The sequence below is a fragment of the Pseudophryne corroboree genome, chromosome 4 (assembly GCF_028390025.1).
Source record: "Pseudophryne corroboree isolate aPseCor3 chromosome 4, aPseCor3.hap2, whole genome shotgun sequence".
NCBI classification, from domain to species: Eukaryota; Metazoa; Chordata; class Amphibia; order Anura; family Myobatrachidae; genus Pseudophryne; species Pseudophryne corroboree.
The window spans coordinates 485957744-485975855 of NC_086447.1; the positions used below are offsets into that span (position 1 = coordinate 485957744).

General features: G+C 45.0%; 1 protein-coding gene across 2 annotated transcripts in view; it reads left to right on the forward strand.

Moving 5' to 3' along the window:
* Positions 1–18112, forward strand: part of AFG1L (AFG1 like ATPase) — a 402277-nt gene that overhangs the window by 205105 nt on the left and 179060 nt on the right. For both annotated transcript variants that reach the window (XM_063917076.1, XM_063917077.1), the window contains exon 6: positions 3788–3887. In XM_063917076.1, coding sequence (XP_063773146.1) covers positions 3788–3887 — 100 coding nt within the window. The remainder of the gene's footprint in view (positions 1–3787; positions 3888–18112) is intronic.

Here is an 18112-nt window from a genome sequence, read left to right on the forward strand (position 1 = left end):
TCTCTTTTATTTTTAGTTGTGTCATAGAAATTAACCTTATGTACCCCTGTTTGTAACTTAGGGACTATGGGTGTCAAATTGTCCTCTTTTGGGCGTCTACGTGTTCCCCTATACCAGTGTTTCCCAAACATTTCGAAATATCAGAACTTCTTTCATGGAGCCCGTAGGCCAAATGTTTCTTATTGAGAAATCCAGAAAAAAAATATTATATTAAGTAAAATGTATTTGTTACCTGAGGTTCAGTTTTGTGGTTAGTGTCAGGATATGTTTCTGTTTGTCCACATATTTTATTTTTGGAAGCCGCCAGCACTGGTTTTGACTATTACATTGACTATAAATAATTTGAATTGGTCCTGGACTACTAACCCTGGACACCCCTGCAAGTGTCCTGTGGCACCCAAATTCTTGACCCGGTAATTTGCTTCTCTGTGTGAAAGGGGGGTACAGAGACCGGCAAAATGACCCGGCACTTAATTGCCGGGATTTCTGTCTGAAAAGGGTATCAGCAGTCTAATGCTAGCCATACATCAGACCAACTTCAGACCAACTTCCCTCCAACTCTCCAAACCTCAAACCATCCAACTTTTCTGTCCAACTAAAACAGTGCTCCACACATCTAACCAATTTTTCATCAGACCAGCAGACAAGCCAACTGCTGTCCAACTTGTGATGTCACAAGTAGGCGGACAGTGCCTGTCTACTTCTGCATGTTTTGAATAGTTTTTAAAAAATATACCAAAGGCATGCATCCCCAGAAAAGAGGCATTGTCTTGCGGGGAAGGGGCATGGCCACTCAATAGTACCCCCAATTAAAATTATGCTGCACAGAAGTGCAACCTTATTCACATTTCGCCATGCAGTAGAGTCCCTTATTCATGTTATATCACACAGTAGAGCCTCTTATTCACGTTAGAAGAGGGATGTGGGTGAGGTTAGGCCAGAGAGAGAAAGGTCAGGAGCTGGTGGGTGATGTTAGGGCACAAAAGTCAGCACTTTTGTCAGATTTCTGCTCGCACCCCTCCGGGTGTAAACCCCCCCCCCCCCCCCAAGCAAGCGCAAACGATGCCCTGCAACAGCTGGCCACCAGGATAACAGATACAGAATACAAATATCCGGACTCACTGCTTATAGTGCTGGGAGACTTCAAAAACACCAATCTGAGCGAGGAACTACCTAAGTAAAAGCAGCAAGTCAAGTGCCATACCAGGGAGGGGCGAACCCTCGACCACTGCTATACCTCCATCAAGACAGCTTCAATGACAACAAGCCTTGGTTCAACTCCCAGCTCAGGAAGCTTTGTCTGGCCAAGGAGGAGGCATACAGCAGCGGGGACAGGGCCCTGTACAAACAGGCCAGGAACTCCCTGACATGCGAATCAGGCTGGCTAAAAACGATTCTCCAACAAGTTGACTAACAATCTTTCAGCCAACGACCCCGCGTCAGTTTGGAGAGGTATGCAATCCATAACCAGCTACAAGAAAATCCCAAAACCCACGGTCATGCACCAGGAACTGGCGGACGAGCTGAACAACTTTTACTGCAGATTTGAGAAGGAGGCCCCCTGTCCCGGGCGAAGCTGACCACCCACTCCCCTATCCTGGTCTCCACTCCCAGGTACTGCGGGTGGATCAGAAAGAGGTAGAAGGAATGTTCAGAAGGGTCAAACCTAGGAAAGCTACAACCCGGACGGAGTATTGCTATCTGCGTTAAAGAACTGTGCTGTTCTGCTCGCCGCCATTTTCTCCAAGATCTTCAACACCTCACTGGTGCAAGCTTCCCTCCTGCTTTAAATGTTCAACAATCGTCCCGGTTCCAAAGAGCGCAGCTGTAAAAGACCTAAACGACTACAGGCCGATCGCACTAACATCTGTGTCAATGAAAGTGTTTGAACGGCTGGTGCTGAACCACCTGAGTGAAGCAACTAACACCCACCTAGACCCCTTGCAGTTCGCATACCAAGCGAACGTGAGTGTCGAGGACACAATTAACGTGGGGCTGCAGTATATCCTACAGCACCTAGACTGACCGGGCTCTTATGCGAGGGTCCTATTTGTCGACTTCAGTTTGGCATCCAACACAATCGTCCCCAGTATCCTGGAAGCTAAACTCCTCTCCTTAGGGGTCCCAGAATTAACATGCTTCTGGATCGTCAACTTCCTGACAGCAAGGAAACATGTGGTGAAAGCCAGGTCATTCACGTCTAGTGGGCGCACGATCAGCACGGGGGCCCCTCAAGCATGTGTCCTCTCCCCCCTGCTCTTCTTTCTATATACCAATGACTTTACCTCGGCCAAGCAATCAGTATAAATTATAAAATTTGCAGGCGACACCACCGTCATCGGCTTAATCAAGGACGAAAATTAATCTGTATACAGACGCAAAGTGGAACGGCTAATGCAGTGGTGCGGCAGGAACAACCTTGATCTAAATGCCCTCAAAACAGTTGAGATGGTGGTGGACTTCAGAAGGAAACCCAGTGCCATACAACCACTCGTAATAGCGACAGCGTAGTTTCGTGGGTCAACTCCTTCAAATTCCTAGGGTCAAAAATTTCCAGAGACTTCAAATTGGGACCCAACATTAGCACTGTCATAAAGAAGGCCCAGCAGCAGATGCTGTTTCTGAGGCAACTCAGGAAATTCAACATCCAGCAGAAGCTGCTGCTCATCTTCTACACAGCGATCGTAGAATTGGTCCTATGTTCCTCGATCACAGTCTGGTATGGAGCTGCCAATGAGAGTGACAGATGGAGGCTGCAAAAGGTGGTGAGAACAGCTGAAAAGATTGTTGGGGCTGACCTCCCTCCCATCCAGGAATTATACCAGTCAAGGGTCAGGAAGCGAGCGGAGAAAATCGTGGCAGATATGCAGCACCTAGGTCACAAACTGTTTGAACCGCTTCCATCAAGCAGACGCTACCGGTCCGTTCCCGCAAAGTCAACCAGATCATTAAAATCTTCTTCCCACCAGCTGAACAATATATAAAGGGTGGAATTCAAATGTTTGAAAAGTCGGTTGGGTTTTTTTCTATTAGATAGGAAAAAAAAGACTCCTAACTGACTTTTCAAACATTTGAATCTTCCCCAGAAAGTCTAACATGTATAATATGTCTAATATGTTGAGTCTATCGTACAGTTGCAATGTGCAGTATGAACTCATAAGTATAATGTTTGTAATGTATGCTACGTTTTTCCCCTTTCTTATAGTATGTATTCCCCCTTCATGTTGCTGCTTGGTGATGCACTGTACCGCAAAAAAATCCTGGTGTACCTGAGTACACCTGGCCAATAAAGCTGATTCTGATTAACGCATGGGAAATTGGTCAGGCAGCATTAAAATTGTAAACACATTTGTGAGAATGACTTTATAATGAACCATCTGTTAACTAAAGGAAAAAGCGCATTAACAGCATGTAGTTTTGAACAAATTTTAATTGTTTATGAAATGCTGCATATACTCATCCCACGCATTGGTCATTGAGGACAAAGGTCTTGGGAACACTAATATAAATCTTATAGGAGCTGTGGGAGATGTGGTGTAGTGAATCCTGGGCCTGATTAATAGCATTGGGCAGTTGTGAGCTGGGCTACGATATTGCAGTTCGCCATGATTCAAGTCATAACACTATTGGACTTCCCACTTCACTGGTGAAGTGAGTGTATAGGGGGGGCTGTCCCACTCTCTCTGGAGTTATTTCATGAGAGAAGACAAGTATGATTCTAATTAGATTTTATTCTAATACCATAGACATTGGACAATTGTCTGTAATTAAAACTGTATATTTACAGGTGACTGATATTGCTGATGCCATGATCCTAAAGCAGCTTTTTGAAAACCTGTTTCAAAATGGAGTGGTCGTCGTGGCAACTTCCAACAGGCCTCCTGAAGGTAAATTTAAAGCAAATATTGCCATAAAGTGAAAACCCTTATTATTTACATGTATTTAAAAGATTATATATATTTTTTATCAGTATTTTTTCCCAAAAATACGTGATTCAGTAAACTTTCCTCTAATGTGTGTGGATAGTCATCACATTTCAGTGTTAGCATCCCATATTGGGAAGGGCTTTCTCTCTCTCTCTCTCTTCTCTCTCTCTCTCTTTATATATATATATATATATATATATATATAGATATATATAGATAGATATAGGGCATTCCGTAGTCACAGGTGGGACATTTGCACTAAGATTTTATTATCAAAATAGGCTCATTCTCTCATATTATGAAGTATATTTACATTATTACGGTAGCATATATACAGTGTGCATGGTATTATAACATGTGTATGGTAATTCTTTATTTGCATCTCTAGGCTTGGCGTTATTGATTTTCAAACTTGTGGGACAGAAAATGGACATACTGTACCTTCTCATATAGCGAGCAATTAAATACAGTCTCTGTGAATGTACATGTGGGATAAAATGTATAATTTACCCATTGTTAAATAAGAACTTGGTGTAGAATATGTTACAAAAAACAAGAAGGAACGTATTAGTTTTAGGCAAAATAGTGATGTTTTATTTAGTCACGGGTGGGACAACTGTGTGTCGTGGGTGTTAATCTTACAAATATTATTGTTTTGGGTACAGATTTTTTTTGTTTTTACATTCCACTATAACCCTGTTTAAACACATCTGTTATAGCAGGAAACTCATAAAACTGTTTCTCACTTTTTTAAGAACTAGTGTAGGTAACACTGCAAGAATCTGATCAACATTTACAAAATTAATATAAATTTAAATTTGTTTTGAACAGTTTTCAATTTTCCCCAACAACCTTTAAAAACATTACTTTTACTGAACCGTCATCTTCACAAGAGCTCTATGCAATGCCAGTATATCTGTAGTGAGCAGTATTTCTGAAAGATGTTTCTGGAACTGCCAGTTAATACTAACAAAGCCCAAGGACAGGGAGTAGGAGGAGAAAACCAGGTGCTAAGAAACCAACCACCGAACAGTGTTGGGCAGACCTGGATTTCTATATGTTCCATAGAATAACCCCCTAGCCAGCCAGGGGTGTAAGGTAGGGCGTTCAGTGCCCCTCAACTGATGCGACATCTGGTCTCTGCGACCACCTGCCAAATTGCTATGGACTGGAAACGTGAGGTTGACTCTTCCTTCCACTCTATATTGGCACGCACATGGACTATATGACGAGCATCATTAATAATTCCTTCAAAAAATCAGAGAAAATGATTTTACAGGTAAGAACAAATATCCCATTTTCTTTTTCTTCCAGGGGGGACACTGGAAACCATGAGAGGTTCTATAGCTGTCCCTTTAAGGGAGAGAATGCTCCTTTGCTGTGCTGTGGACTCCTCGCCAAAACAATTATCACTAGAGGCGAATAAGTCCAATTAGTAGAGAAGGAGTAAGGAATGAAGAGATACAGCCACTGAGGAAGCACCCAGCGACCAAGTGGAATGGTCCGTTGCAAGTCCAGAAGCTCCCAGGGCCCACTATATAGTAGTTTTGTCCCTGATCACCCCTTAGTACACACTGCACCCTTTATAATACCACTAAGTATGCACAGCACCCCCTATAATACCACTCAGTATGGACAATCCCCCCATAATACCATTTAGTATACCCAGCACCCCCCATAATACTTTCATTATACACAGTGCACTCCCCATACTGCCCCTCAGTGCACACAGCACCTCCATATTACATTCCATTATACACAGCCCCCTCCCCATATTACCCCTAGTACACACTTCACACCCATATTACATTCCATACATTCAAACACCAATCTTGACAGTCTAACTATGAGGAGCAATCGACAATTACGTTTTATGTTTGCTAACACTGATATTGTTAGGATCTCCTGCTCTGTGCTGCCACGTCGCCATGGCAACCGGGAGGCAAGTGTTAGCGAAGTAACCTGAGCGCAGCTGATACTCCGGTCCGGGTTTTTACTGTGTAGTGGTTACAGGCTCTGTGCATGGCAGGGAATCCGGAGCTGGTTTTGTGCTCACAGTCTGTGAGGTCTGAGTGGGGCGTGGACAGCACCTGCTATATAAACCATCCTCTCAGGCTAGGCAAATGCTGCTGAATCTTTGTTTGTTAGTCAGTTCCAGAGAGTTAGCTAGTACTGTGTGACTTTGTATTTACTTGTTGCTTACTGCGAATAGGCCTTGGGATTCGGTACTTCATTCTGCCAATCCGGACCTAGCAGTAAGACTGGAGTCAGTTGTTTGACCTGCTGGGGTTCTTTTGCTATTCTGTGAACCCAGCAGGTTTGCGGCTGTACTCTCACACCTGCTTGCTTAATCCTCCCTCACTGTGCAGGGCGTCCAGGTGTCAGTTTAGTGGCAGTAAGCTGAACCTGTGCCCTGCAAGTGGGGGTTAGGATTGTGGATACTCTCCTTGTGTCTATATTTCTATTTCTGACCAAGGAGTTTATTCCCACACCCGTTGGTAACCCTTTGGGGTTTTTTCTGTTGCTCTTAGCAACATCATTTCAGGTGCTCCACATGTGAAATCACTACACATCGCTTCATTGTCCGCTCTATTCCATCTGAGCATTCCTGACACTAGGGAGACACCCAATTCCTGAGCCTTTGGGCTTCTCCGTTCACTTTGTGTTTATTAGTTATTCCATCTCCTCCTGTGTATGTTATGTTATACTGTCTGTGAGTTCGTTTGCTTCGCTTCCCTCTCTGTTGATACACCGGTATACTCCTGTTAGCACTGGTGTGCGTAACATATTCAGCAGCCCTACTCCTGTTGAAAATTTGTGGGAATATGGAGCATACCCCTCAAAATACTTTGCAACAGGTGGTCGATCAGGTGCAGGTCCTGACTCGACAATTTAATGAGATGTCCATTAAAATGAACACCCCGCAGGCCGCTAGCGGAGCTCCCGCAGCAGCAGCGGCAAGGTCAGGGGTTAAGGAGCCGAAAGTAAATCTCCCGGATTGTTTTTCTGGAGATCACTCGCAGTTCTTTTGTTTCAAGGAGAGCTGTAAGCTATATTTCAGGCTTAGGCCCCAGTCTTCTGGGTCGGAGATTCAGCGGGTGGGCATGGTGATTTCCTTGCTACAAGGAGACCCACAGGTCTGGGCATATGTGTTACAGCCTGACTGTCCGTCGCTTAAAAGTGTTGATGCTTTTTTTACGGCACTGGGCATTTTGTATGATGACCCTGACAAGATGGCTTCAGCCGAGGCTCAGATTACGGTTCTTAAGTAAGGGCGACGGCCAGCTGAGGTTTATAGTACGGAGTTTCGGAGGTTGGCTCATGATACCCAGTGGAATGACCCAGCCCTGAGAAACCAGTACCGAAGGGGCCTTTCTGACCAGATAAAGGACCAACTGGTACAATATCCCTCGCCTGATAGCTTAGATCAGCTCATGCAGTTATCCATCCGGGTGGATAGACGGCTGAGAGAGCGTAGGCTTGAAAGGGAGACCGCAGTTTCCTTTTTTCCCAAGGGAACCTCAGACTCTGAGGAATATTCCGAGGAGCCTATGCAGATTGGGGCTACCCGCCTCTCCTCGCGTGAGAAGACGCGGAGGAGACAGCAGGGTTTGTGTTTGTACTGTGGGAATAAAGGTCATGTTGTAGTATCATGCCCAGAAAAACCGGAAAACTTCAGGGCCTGAGGGTGATGGGAAATATCCTGTCAGGCCAGAAGTCAGAATTTCCCAAAAAGACTTTTCTCATTCCGGTGACTTTGGAGATCCTCGGTCAAACTGTCAAGACTGAGGCCTTTGTTGACAGTGGGGCCGATGGGGTTTTCATGGACCGTCAATTCGCCCTGGAACACTCTGTTCCCTCAGTACCTTTGGCATCAGAGATTGATATCTGTGGGTTAAACGGGGAACCATTGTCCCAGGGTAAAATTACCTCCTGCACCAGCCAAATTCCTTTGTTTATTGGAGCCACACACTCTGAAAAATTGTCTTTTTATGTGACTGTCTGTTCTTTTGCCCCATTGGTTTTGGGGTTACCCTGGTTAAGGGCCCATAACCCTCAATTTGACTGGGTCTCTGGGGAGATTCTTAGTTGGGGTAGTGATTGTTTCAGGAGTTGCTTGAGCCTTCCAGTCAGGCTCTCGCAGCTAAGTTTGCCAGGATTGCCAGGATGTTATGCAGATTTTGCGGATGTGTTCTCCAAAAAAGTTGCGGAGGTACTACCTCCCCATCGCCCCTATGACTGTGCCATTGATTTGTTGCCGGATGCTAAGCTTCCCAAGAGCAGGTTGTACTCACTGTCACGTCCTGAGACTCAGGCTATGGCAGAGTACATTCAGGAGAACTTAGGATGATTCCCAAGCGCATCCCATTTTTCTGTTTTGGTGACTGTGATAAGGAGTGGTGCTCTTAGGGTTGGAACTCGAGCTGCTGTTTTTGGGCGCAAGTTACTATTATCCTTTTTTTCGATTCAGGAGAACTTGGCTAAGGGATTTATCAGACCCTCACAGTCCCCAGTTGGGTCGGGGTTCTTTTTCGTGGGTAAAAAGGACGGTTCGTTGCGACCCTGCATCGACTTCAGGGAATTGAACCGTATCACGATTAAAAACTCGTACCCACTGCCTCTCATTTCGGTTTTGTTTGACCAGCTTCGTACTGCCACCATTTTTTCTAAGATTGACCTACGCGGTGCTTACAATCTAATCCGAATAAGAGAGGGGGATGAATGGAAGACTGCCTTTAATACCCACTCAGGGCATTATGAATATTTGGTGATGCCTTTTGGGCTCTCTAATGCCCCGGCAGTCTTCCAGGAATTCATGAACGATGTGCTCAGGGAATATTTGGATAGATTCTTAGTTGTTTATCTAGATGACATCCTAATCTTCTCTCATTCCCTGGAGGAACATCGGAAGCATGTACGCTTAGTCCTCCAGAAACTCAGAGACCACCAGCTTGGGGCGAAGCTGGAGAAGTGCGAGTTTGAAGTCCAGCAAATCGCATTTCTAGGGTATATTATCTCCTCAGAAGGTTTCCAAATGGAGGGTTCTAAGGTACAGGCAGTCCTGGATTGGGTGCAGCCCACTAGTTTGAAGGCGCTTCAGCGTTTTCTGGGCTTTGCGAATTTTTATAGACTGTTTATCGCTGGATTTTCGTCTATAGTGGCCCCCTTGGTGGCACTCACTAAGAAAGGGGCGGATGTTGCTCACTGGTCTTGTGAGGCCAAAGCGGCCTTTGCCCGTCTCAAAAGGGCATTTGTCTCGGCCAAGGTGCTGCGACACCCAGATCCAGAGCGTCCTTTTGTGGTAGAAGTGGATGCCTCTGAGATAGGTATTGGGGCAGTGCTCTCTCAGATGGGGGTGTCTGATAATTGCCTTCATCCCTGTGCTTACTTTTCCCGTAAATTTTCGTCTGCCGAGATGAATTATGATGTGGGTAACCAGGAATTGTTGGCTATAAAGGATGCACTCGGGGAGTGGAGACACTGGCTTGAGGGGGCTAAGTTTGTGGTCTCAATTCTCACCGACCATAAGAATCTGGCATATTTAGAGTCAGCGAAGCGGCTCAATGCCAGGCAGGCACGATGGGCTTTGTTTTTTGCTCGCTTTAATTTTTTGATAACATATCGCCCTGGGTCAAAAAACATCAAGGCTGATGCGCTCTCGCTGAGTTTTGCTCCAGTTCAAGAGACCACCGAGGAGCCATTGCCCATTGTGTCCCCATCATGTATTAAAGTGGGCATTACCCAGGACCTCTTGTCATTAGTCCTTAGAGCACAGGAGCAGTCTCCTCCAGACCTTCCGGTAGGTCTCTTGTTTGTGCCTCCTAGGTTAAGACAGCGAGTGTTCCTGGAATTCCATGCCAAGAGGTCGGCAGGGCATCCGGGTATTGCCAGAACTCGGGAGTTGCTGTCTAGGGCGGTGTGGTGGCCCTCGGTGGCTAGGGATGTGGATCAGTGGGTTCGGGCATGTGACGTTTGTGCCCGAAATAAAACTCCTAGAGGGGTTCCTGTCGGCCCATTACATCCACTCTCTATTCCGTCTAAGCCATGGACCCACATTTCCATGGATTTTGTGGTGGACTTGCCCAAATCCTCGGGGATGACAGCCATTTGGGTTGTCGTTGACAGGTTTTCGAAGATGGCGCATTTCGTTCCACTGGTTGGGTTGCCATCGGCCAGACGCCTGTCTGAGTTATTTATGCAGCATGTTGTGCGCCTCCACGGGTTGCCACTTGATGTGGTCTCTGACCGTGGATCCCAGTTTGTTGCCAAATTCTGGAGGGCATTTTGTTCTGATCTCCAGATTTCTGTGAGCTTGTCGTCAGGCTACCATCCACAGTCTAATGGGCAGACTGAGAGGGTGAACCAGTCCTTGGAGCAGTTCCTCAGGTGTTATGTCTCCAAGTGTCATACTGACTGGGTTGCTCATCTGTCCATGGCGGAGTTTGCCTATAACAACGCGGCTCACTCTGCTACAGGGATCTCTCCCTTCCTTTGTGTGTATGGGCATCATCCTAAGGCCAATTCTTTTGACCCCCTGGATTCCACGCCTGGTGGTTCCTCTGTTGTTTCGGTCCTTAGGGGTATTTGGAGGAAAGTGAAGAAAGCCCTTGTGTCTGTGTCATTAGTGACCAAAAGGGTTTTTGATAAGCAGAGAAGACCCTGCAGCTTCAAATTAGGAGACTTCGTCTGGTTGTCCACCAAGAATTTGAAGTTGAGACAGCCATCTCATAAGTTAGGCCCCCGGTTCATCGGCCCTTATAAGATCACCAGGGTTATAAATCCGGTGGCATTTCAGTTAGATCTGCCCCGTTCATTGGGTATCAATAAAACATTTCATTGTTCCCTTTTAAAACTGGCGGTTAGTAATCCTTCCAGTGGAAGACCTTCCCCTCTTCTGATACGGGGTCAGAGGGAGTTTGTGGTTGAAAGGGTTCTTGACTCCAAGATGGTTCGGGGTCGGCTGTCATTTTTGGTGCACTGGAAGGGGTATGGCCCGGAGGAGCGGTCGTGGGTGCGCAGTTGTGATCTTCATGCCCCCAGACTGATACGCTCTTTCTTCTCGCAGTTCCCCGATAAACCCGGTGGTAGGGGTACTTTGACCCCTCGTCAGAGGGGGGGTACTGTTAGGATCTCCTGCTCTGTGCTGCCACGTCGCCATGGCAACCGGGAGGCAAGTGTTAGCGAAGTAACCTGAGCGCAGCTGATACTCCGGTCCGGGTTTTTACTGTGTAGTGGTTACAGGCTCTGTGCACGGCAGGGAATCCGGAGCTGGTTTTGTGCTCACAGTCTGTGAGGTCTGAGTGGGGCGTGGACAGCACCTGCTATATAAACCATCCTCTCAGGCTAGGCAAATGCTGCTGAATCTTTGTTTGTTAGTCAGTTCCAGAGAGTTAGCTAGTACTGTGTGACTTCGTATTTACTTGTTGCTTACTGCGAATAGGCCTTGGGATTCGGTACTTCATTCTGCCAATCCGGACCTAGCAGTAAGACTGGAGTCAGTTGTTTGACCTGCTGGGGTTCTTTTGCTATTCTGTGAACCCAGCAGGTTTGCGGCTGTACTCTCAGACCTGCTTGCTTAATCCTCCCTCACTGTGCAGGGCGTCCAGGTGTCAGTTTAGTGGCAGTAAGCTGAACCTGTGCCCTGCAAGTGGGGGTTAGGATTGTGGATACTCTCCTTGTGTCTATATTTCTATCTCTGACCAAGGAGTTTATTCCCACACCCGTTGGTAACCCTTTGGGGTTTTTTCTGTTGCTCTTAGCAACATCATTTCAGGTGCTCCACATGTGACATCACTACACATCGCTTCATTGTCCGCTCTATTCCATCTGAGCATTCCTGACACTAGGGAGACACCCAATTCCTGAGCCTTTGGGCTTCTCCGTTCACTTTGTGTTTATTAGTTATTCCATCACCTCCTGTGTATGTTATGTTATACTGTCTGTGAGTTCGTTTGCTTCGCTTCCCTCTCTGTTGATACACCGGTATACTCCTGTTAGCACTGGTGTGCGTAACAGATATTCAATTAACTATGGTTTTATTTTAGTTTAAACTTGCAGGAATTAATAAATTTAAAGGCAAATTCCTTTCATGACAATACATTTAGCCTTTGGAGTTTCTAAAACTGTTGATCTCAAACTTGGGTGTACAGTTTGTCACGTGAGGGACAGTTTAAAAAAGGTTAAAATCCCAATAATGCATCTATATAATTCAGTAAATGATTTTTAGATGTAATGAACTTAAGCAAATACTTACTTCTACCCACCTGTACTCCTGACCTCAAAACTGTCATCTCCCTACAAAAACTTCTATATGTTTTTTGTCACGGGTGGGACAAATAAATCACTCTGTTTTTGCAAGTTAAATACTATACATAAACTTATCTTTTCAAACAAATTCTTAGATGAATCTTGAAGTAAACACTTTGAATAGCATCAAGACTCATTAATAACTTGTAGAACATAAACAGCTGATGTATATGTAATGGTGTCAACTATGGAAACAAGGGCCCTCATTCCGAGTTGATCGGTCGCAAGGCGAACTTAGCAGAGTTACACACGCTAAGCCGCCGCCTACTGGGAGTGAATCTTAGCTTCTTAAAATTGCGACCGATGTATTCGCAATATTGCGATTACTAACTACTTAGCAGTTTCAGAGTAGCTCCATACTTACTCTGCCTGTGCGATCATTTCAGTGCTTGTCGTTCCTGGTTGACGTCACAAACACACCCAGCGTTCGCCCAGGCACTCCCACCGTTTCTCCGGCCACTCCTGCGTTTTTTCCGGAAACGGTAGCGTTTTCAGCCACACGCCCCTGAAACGCCGTGTTTCCGCCCAGTAACACCCATTTCCTGTCAATCACATTACGATCGCCGGAGCGAAGAAAAAGCCGTGAGTAAAAATACTATCTTCATAGTAAAGTTACTTGGCGCAGTCGCAGTGCGAACATTGCGCATGCGTACTAAGCGGATTTTCACTGCGATGCGATGAAAAATACCGAGCGAACAACTCGGAATGAGGGCCAAAACTTCTTCAGTAGGCAGCTACCAACACATACACTTCTACCATGAATTAAGACAATAAATGGTGGTGCAAAATGTTTATTTTTTTCATGGAATATTACATTTGGGGGTTGTTTTTTTTATTTGTTTATTAAGGGATCATAAAACAGCATAGTAATACAATCTGCCAAAATCCCATAAAATTAAAACAAGTGTACAAGTTCACGTAAGACAATTCAGACAGAATATAAAATGCGATCCGTTTTAACAATTTAACATAGACAAGAAAGAAAAGAAGAAGAAAAAAGCCAAAACATTAGCAAAGTAATAGGAGTAAGAATAAAGAGCAAGAAAACAGGAACAGAGAAAGAGAAAGGGGAAAAGAGAGGAAGGGTGGATCCTCGATGAAAAAAAAAGAAAATTAAAACTATATTAGCCTGACAACAGGGCGACGCATCAGGGAGCAAATGAGGAGGCAATTTGCTGAAGAGACATCCATGGGGACCATATGGAGTTTAATTTTTTGAAGGAATGATGCTCGTCATATAGTCCATGTGATATACAGTACATTCCAAATGCGTGCCAATATAGAGTGGAAGGAAGGGTCAACCTCACGTTTCCAGTCCATAGCAATTTGGCAGGTGGTTGCAGAGACCAGATGTCGCATCAGTTTGTTTTGTTGTTTAGATAAAGTTGGGACAAATAGTGGCAAGAGAAAGAACTTATGATCATGCGGAATAGGGATTTGTAGTAGAGTTGCTATGTAGGTGATAACTTCTTTCCATAGAGTGGCTGTTTTAGGGCATGACCACCAAATGTGTATGAATGACCCCTCAGCATCGCAACCCCTCCAGCACCTATCGGAAGAACCGGGAAAAATTTTGCAAAGCCTAGAAGGGAGATTGGGAGTAATTCAGACCTGATCGCTGCTGTGCGTTTTCGCACAACGGGCGATCAGGTCCAAACTGCGCATGCAGTCAAAGGCAGGTGTAAAAACCGCACAGGACCTGTGTTTGATTTACACAACAAATTTGTCACAAAAATTCCACACGGGCTATCGCAAGGAGATTGACAGGAAGAAGGCGTTTGTATGTGTCAACTGACCATTTTCAGTGAGTGTCTGGAAAAACGCAGGCGGGTCCATGCGTTTGCAGGGAGGGTTCCTGACGTCAATTCCGGTCCCAGACAGGCTGATGTGATTGCAGCGGCTGAGTAAGTCCTGGGCTGCGCAGAGACTGCACATAATCTGTTTGTACAGCTCTGCTACACATGCGTTCGCACACACTTGCACAGCTAAAATACACTCCCCCTATAGGCAGTGACTATCTGATCGCAGCAGTACAAAAATCGCTTGCTAGCGATCAGGTCTGAATTAGGCCCATAGTACCATCTGTAGAGTAGTTTATAAGTATTCTCTTTAATCTTAACACATATGGAACTAGAGGCAGCATTGTCCCAGATTTCCGCCCATTTGTCCTCAGTTAAAGAAGTATTAAGATCAGATTCCCAAGCCATCTCATAGGACGTACACATGGGTAAAGGGTCGTCAGTGAGCAATGTGTATATAAGAGAGATCAAATCTCTAGTGGAAGAACGTCTATGGCACAATACTTCAAAAGTAGTCAGGGGCCTTTTGGTAAGAACAGGGTGCACTGTAGAATGAAAATGTCTACTTTGGAGGAATTAAAATACATTTTTGGAGGGAATAGATTTAGCCTTCTGAATTTTAGTGAACTGTGGAAAATTTGTACTTGTGGAAATATCTTTGAGATACAATATGCCTCTGTTCTTCCACAGGAGGAATGACGTTTTTGCATACCTAGAGGAAAAGCAGGGATATGTAGAAGAGGCACAATTGGAGATGGGGTGGGGGTTAAGCCATATTTTTTATTTTCAGAGTCCCAAAAAGCTAAGGAGCGAGAGATAATCGGGTGGGGGGGCTACACCTTTGGGTCGGCTTGACCTCGGAATCCATAATAGGGAGGAAACTGAAGAGAGCCCCAGTTCAGCAGCCTCAATATCAGTCCAGACCTTCCGTACCTCAGGACAACACCATTGCCCACAGTGTTCCAATTGTGCTGCGATATTGTAACATCTAAAGTTAGGGATACCCAGTCCTCCATCATGAGTAGTCCACTGTAGCAGTTGTAAGCGGATGCTGGGGTGCTTATTAGCCCAAATAAAACAAGAGGATTGAAATCTTAAAAATTTGAACACATAAGAGGGTATGAAGATTGGAAGAGTTTGGAAGAGATAGAGGAGCCTAGGGAGCACATTCATCTTTACCGAATTTATGCGTCCTATCCATGATATAATTGAGAGGACCATGTGAGTAGATCCAATTTGATCTCGTCCAGTACTCTGGGAAAATTGGCCTGAAAGAGTTGATGATACCAATGGGTTAAATAAATACCTTTGTACTAAATTTTGCGTTTGTGCCAATTAAACAGGAAGGAAGCTTCCAGAACTAGTTTGGTTGATTCAGGAACATAGAAATCAGGCAATTAAGTTGTATCAGTATTAATTTTATAACGGAAAATTTGGAATAGAGGTCTATTTCAGCTAAAAGGGGTTGCAAAGATCGAGTCAGTTGTCACAGGGATATCAGGATATCATCTGCATAGAGTTGGACCTATGCGCACACCAACAATGGCTTGTATTCTCGCAGCTAGGGGTTCTATAACTAGGGAAAATATTAAGGGGGAGAGCGGGAAACCCTGCCTTGTGCTATTAGCGATCCCAAAGGGGGAAGAGGTGAAGCGATTAACTAAAACCGTGGCTAAAGGGGAGTGGTATAGTGCCTGAATACCTTGGAAAAATTTACCAGCTAAACCCATCCTGTAAAGGACCTGAAAGGCAAAGGACCATGAAATGCAGTCGAATGCCTTCTCAGGATCCAGCACAAGAATTAGAGAGTGGAGTTTCTGCTTGTGAATAGAGTGAATAATGTCTATGGCTTTCCTAATGTTGTCACACGCCTTGCGACATGGGATAAAGCCCACCTGGTCCTGTCACGAACCGGTTTCTCACCTCTGCGGGTTCTGGGATTCATCCGTTGCCAGTGCGGTTGCTCGCGGTGCTGTGCGCCCGTGTGGGGACGCGGCGTGATCAGTGGCACAGGTAATGCAGAGTCTGGGAACTGGGAGTGCGGGGACCAAATGGCCTAAGGCACTGTGGTGTGTCTGCTGTATAGGAGGTGGCCATGTTGGAGACCAAATAGGTAATACAGAGCACTTGTGAAAACACCTGTGGGCAGGTGTAAGCCAATCCCGTGCTTGTGCTGCCTTTAAGTAGGCTGGGATCATGTTACTCTGGGCCAGTGCTTTGTTGTATCAACGCTGTGCTCTAGCTCTGAGCTCTCTCCGTGCATTCCTGTGTGATTCCCGTGGTCCAGATATCGCCTCCGTTCCCAGAGGTCCGTCTGCAGCCTTCACTGCTGAAAGATCCACCGGCTCTCTGCTGTGCTGTCAGTTAATTGCACACCTACTGGAAACAGTTGAATTCCCAGAGTCTTGCATGAGGTTACCTTGTCTGTCTACCATACAAAGTTTGGAGGATTCCATTTCCCTCAGCTGTTCGTTTGTTCAACTCTGCATTTAACCCATTCATCACCTTGTCATCTACTATAGTTTCACAGTGATCTCCGGAACCCGCAAGTAACCCAATTCAGTACTTTATATTTGCTATGTTGTTATAACAAGGATAATTCTTCACAGTCTCTCAGTTAACTCTCAAAACTCCATTGCAAATCCTTACAGTTATTTCTTCATGTCTGCATTATCCAGTTAATCACATTCTGCAGTTCAGCATCAAAGCTTGTTTATATTTGGACAATTCAACATTTATTCATCAGCTTGTTTTTGCATACAGTACCATGAACATTTCTTTTATTTGTCTTTGAGATTTATCCTGCATATTATTTCTGCCATTCCTGCAATACTTCAGTATGATATGATGATTAACAAACTTGTCATTTAACTCTTTACTGGAATTGTTAATTTCAATAAATATATAGAACGGAACTTTCTTCGTCCTCCCTGCTTTCTTCATACCCCAGCACCTACACCTGTGGTTGGTCCCGGGTTAACGGATTCACAAAAACACCCGGACCTGACAGGTCCGAATGAATGAGGTGAGGGAGATTAGTGGCTAGATGCATCGCTAAGATCTTGGCATACATTTTGAGGTCTACGTTGAGTAAGGAGATTGGTCTGTAGTTAGCGCATTTCGAGGGATCTCTGTCGGGTTTGGGATTACCACTATATCTGCTTGCAATGAAGCGGGTGCAAAAGATGCACCATTCAAAATTCGTTAAATAGAGAGATGAGGCGAGGAGCCAGTTCAGAAGCAAATGTTTTGTAGTATTGAGCCATAAAACCGTCAGGTCCCGGGCAGCGGAGGGTCGCATGGACTTTATGGCTGCAATTGTCTCCTCTTGCGTGATGTCTGCATTCAGTGCAGACAATTGGCTATCCGTTATACAAGATAGGGGTGAATTGGATAGATATACCTGAACCACTTCAGATTCATGCGTAGAAGCCGAGGGTATCGGGAGGTTGTACAAGGAATTATAAAAGTCACTAAATTCTTCGACCATCACTCTGGAATCGTACGTGAAGCCTTTTAGTTTAGTAGAATAGAGCTTATCAATAGAAGCGAGCGCCTGCTTACGCCATAGCTTATTAGCTAGCAAGGAGTCAATTTTATCAGACTTGTCATAGAACCTTTGGCATAACTTCTGCAAAGTAGTAGCAGCGCGACAGGAGAGGAGAGTATTCAACTGACCTTTGAGATTATCAATCCGAGCAAGAAGTGCAGCTGTAGAATTGAGTTTAGGCTAATAAGGCGGAAATTTGAGTTTCAAAAGATGAGACCTCTTGCATTGTCTTTTTTTGCATAATAGAGGTTTTAACCATTATGTAGCCTCGGAGGACAGCTTTGTGGGCTTCCCATACGATTCCAGGAGCAACATCAATGGTATCATTTTCTTCAAAATAGTGCTTGAGAGCTGTTTTGAGTTCATTTACGCTTGAGGGATGTAATAATAACGTGCCGTCTAGTTGCCATTTGGTAGACGATGGTTGACCCTGAAGAAAATCTAATAAGATAAAAACACCCACGTGATCGGTCTACGTAAAATAGGTGATACCAGCATCTGTGAGAGTCAAGGTAATAGACTGAGAAACG